The sequence below is a fragment of the Saprolegnia parasitica genome, assembly GCF_000151545.1.
Source record: "Saprolegnia parasitica CBS 223.65 unplaced genomic scaffold supercont2.137, whole genome shotgun sequence".
Taxonomy (NCBI): domain Eukaryota; phylum Oomycota; class Saprolegniomycetes; order Saprolegniales; family Saprolegniaceae; genus Saprolegnia; species Saprolegnia parasitica.
In genome coordinates, this window is record NW_012156531.1 from 32,017 (window position 1) to 34,410 (window position 2,394).

A 2,394-nucleotide genomic window follows, 5' to 3' on the forward strand; every position below is an offset into this window, starting at 1 on the left:
ATAGGGATGCGCACGTGTGCAGCGCGACGGATCGTACGCGTCAGCCGCATGGACGTGGCGCCGTGCTCATGAGCAGCTGCACGAGCGCTTCATGTCCGTCGCTGGCCGCCACGAGAAGCAGCGCACGGCCCTCCTACGATATCGGGTTAGGGGAGGGCAAGGGTTGGATCCGCCTTACACGATGCGTTGTGTTGGGGTCTGCACCCGCCTGCAGCAAGGTCTCAGCGACGCGGTATTCGCCAAGACCGGCGGCCAAGCTCAGCGGCGACGTGCCGTCCTACGCCCATGCCATCCGTCCATGCAGCGACGAGGTATAGCGTGGTACGTACGGTGGCGCGTTGGTTGACCGGGGCTTTGGCCGCCACCAAGACGTCGACGATGGCCGTCTGGCCTTTCTCGATGGCCAGCAGCAGGAGCGTTCGGCCAGCCTAGCCGCCTGCTCACGCGACCGCGCGATGATGCGGTCTACCTTATTGCGCAGATCCACGGGCAGACCGGCCTGCAGGTAGGCTTGCACGGAAGCAGCATCGCCCGTCTCGACGGCCTCGATGAGCTACGCGCTCGCGTCACCTCATCGATACATGTGATCGAGTCTCTTTGTACGTGGCCAACGTGGGACTGGACAAGCGGGGCCAGGATCGCTTCCACGTCGCTGTGCGACGGCGCAAGGACCAGCGCCGTCTCCTTGGCCTGCACAGCACACCAGGCTCCGTTACGGAGTCTTCTTAGAACGGAAGCGGGTCGTACGTGGTTGATGGCATGCAGCGGAGCGTGCGCGGCGAGCAGAACGCGGACCACGTCACTGTGGCCGCCGCGAGAGGCCACATGAAGCGCCGTGTCCCCAGCCTACGCCACACGGTGTGGTACCTTGTCTGGATGCAATCGCAAGTACATCATTCGTGGCCGACACGTCGGCTTGCGCCTGCAGAAGGCGCTCGACACACGCTGTCGCACCGTGCGTGGCTGCGATCAGAAGCGCCGTGTTGCCCTCCTACAGGCAGCTCGTCAGTCGCCGCGGCCAAGAACAACACCAGGCACCGCATCCGTCAGAAAAATGCTGGCGTAGCGGCGCAGCAGGCTCTCCACGACCGCAAGGTGGCCGTGGGCGGCCGCCAGCATCAACGGCGTCCACAAGTCCTAGTTGATACCTTGATAGATTGCAGAAACCATGGTTTTTCTCACCGTGGCTTGCACTGGGTCCGTGTCGGCGCCGGCCTCCAAAAGCATCTCGACGATCGGAGCATGGCCCTTCGCCGCCGCCCAGTGCAGCGCCGTGGTCGAGCTCTACGCCGCAACGATTAACAGAGAAAACAATCATGCGTCAATACGGTCGCGTCGTCGGGGCAGACACCCGCGTCCAAGAGCTTTGCCGTCTCGCGTACGTCGCCATTGCGCGCGGCGCAGACCAGCTGGTCGTGCCGCTGCTGGTTGTGAGCATCCTCGGTGGCCAGCGCGACCATGTCAGCTTCAAGCAGCAAGGCGCCTTGTGTGTTGGCCTTCACGAGCGCAAGTGCCGTCTTGCCTGTCTACATGCCACGTGTAGACTCGACAGACGCTGCGTCGCCAACCTACATGGTTGTACATGTACGTGCTGGCGCCGCACGCGAGCAGCATTTCGATGATGCTGTCGTGGCCATACCGCGCCGCCACGTGCAGAGCCGTGTCGCCCGCCTACCGGTCCCCACGCCATCAGACAAGACAGACACGTCCGTCAGCGTACGGTGGTCGTTGCATCGACGTCAGCCCCCGCGTCGAGAAGGCGGCGCACGATGAGCGTGTAGCCGTGGCACGTGGCAACATGCAGCGGCGTCCACCCATCCTATGACAATATGTCCACATCTCCATCGCGCGACGTCGCAGTGTACGCAGTTGGCCTCCTGGACGCTCGCCTTGGCCTCGAGCAGCATGGTGACGACATCGGTGTAGCCGCGCTTGACAGCCATGTCCAGCGCCGACTTGCCCTTCTAGCATCGACAAGTTGTATCGTACATGGGTAGAGACATGGTCCATGCAGCGACGAAGTACCGAGTTGCGGACATGGACATTGGCCTTGTACTGCAGCAGACAGGCCACGAGGCTCGGGAACGGGTGTCGGGCCGCCCAATGCAGCGGCGTCTCGCCGTCCTGCACCACATAAGACGAATATATCAACACGAACACATGGCCGAGATGACGCACACTCGTGGTGGTGTTGGGGTCGGCGTTGCCTTCGAGCGGCGCGTCTGCGGCCGGGCCAAAGAGCGAGGCGTACTCGACGACGGTCCGGCCTTGCAGGAGCGCGGTGGCCGCGGCCACGTGCCCGTACAGTGCTGCGTAGTGCAGCGGTGTGCGTCGCGCCTAGGCCCTCGCGTCGACTAGCGTGCTATGCATGCGAGAGGTCGTACGAGATTGACT

At 63.4% G+C, this 2,394-nt stretch overlaps 1 protein-coding gene across 1 annotated transcript; it reads right to left on the reverse strand.

The window, feature by feature from the left end:
• Positions 1-40: 40 nt before the first annotated feature.
• SPRG_14202 (hypothetical protein) lies at positions 41-2,337 on the reverse strand (the record flags this gene model as incomplete). Its single annotated transcript, XM_012353826.1, has 15 exons — positions 2,179-2,337; positions 2,026-2,124; positions 1,866-1,964; positions 1,721-1,819; positions 1,573-1,671; positions 1,329-1,526; positions 1,183-1,284; positions 1,039-1,137; positions 893-991; positions 748-846; positions 604-690; positions 470-553; positions 330-428; positions 179-277; positions 41-133 (listed from the first exon to the last, which is right to left on the reverse strand). Exons 3-15 carry the CDS (start codon positions 1,941-1,943, stop codon positions 41-43), a joined length of 1,335 nt encoding a protein of 444 aa, XP_012209216.1. The 5' UTR covers positions 1,944-1,964; positions 2,026-2,124; positions 2,179-2,337.
• Between the last annotated feature and the right edge of the window lie 57 nt (positions 2,338-2,394).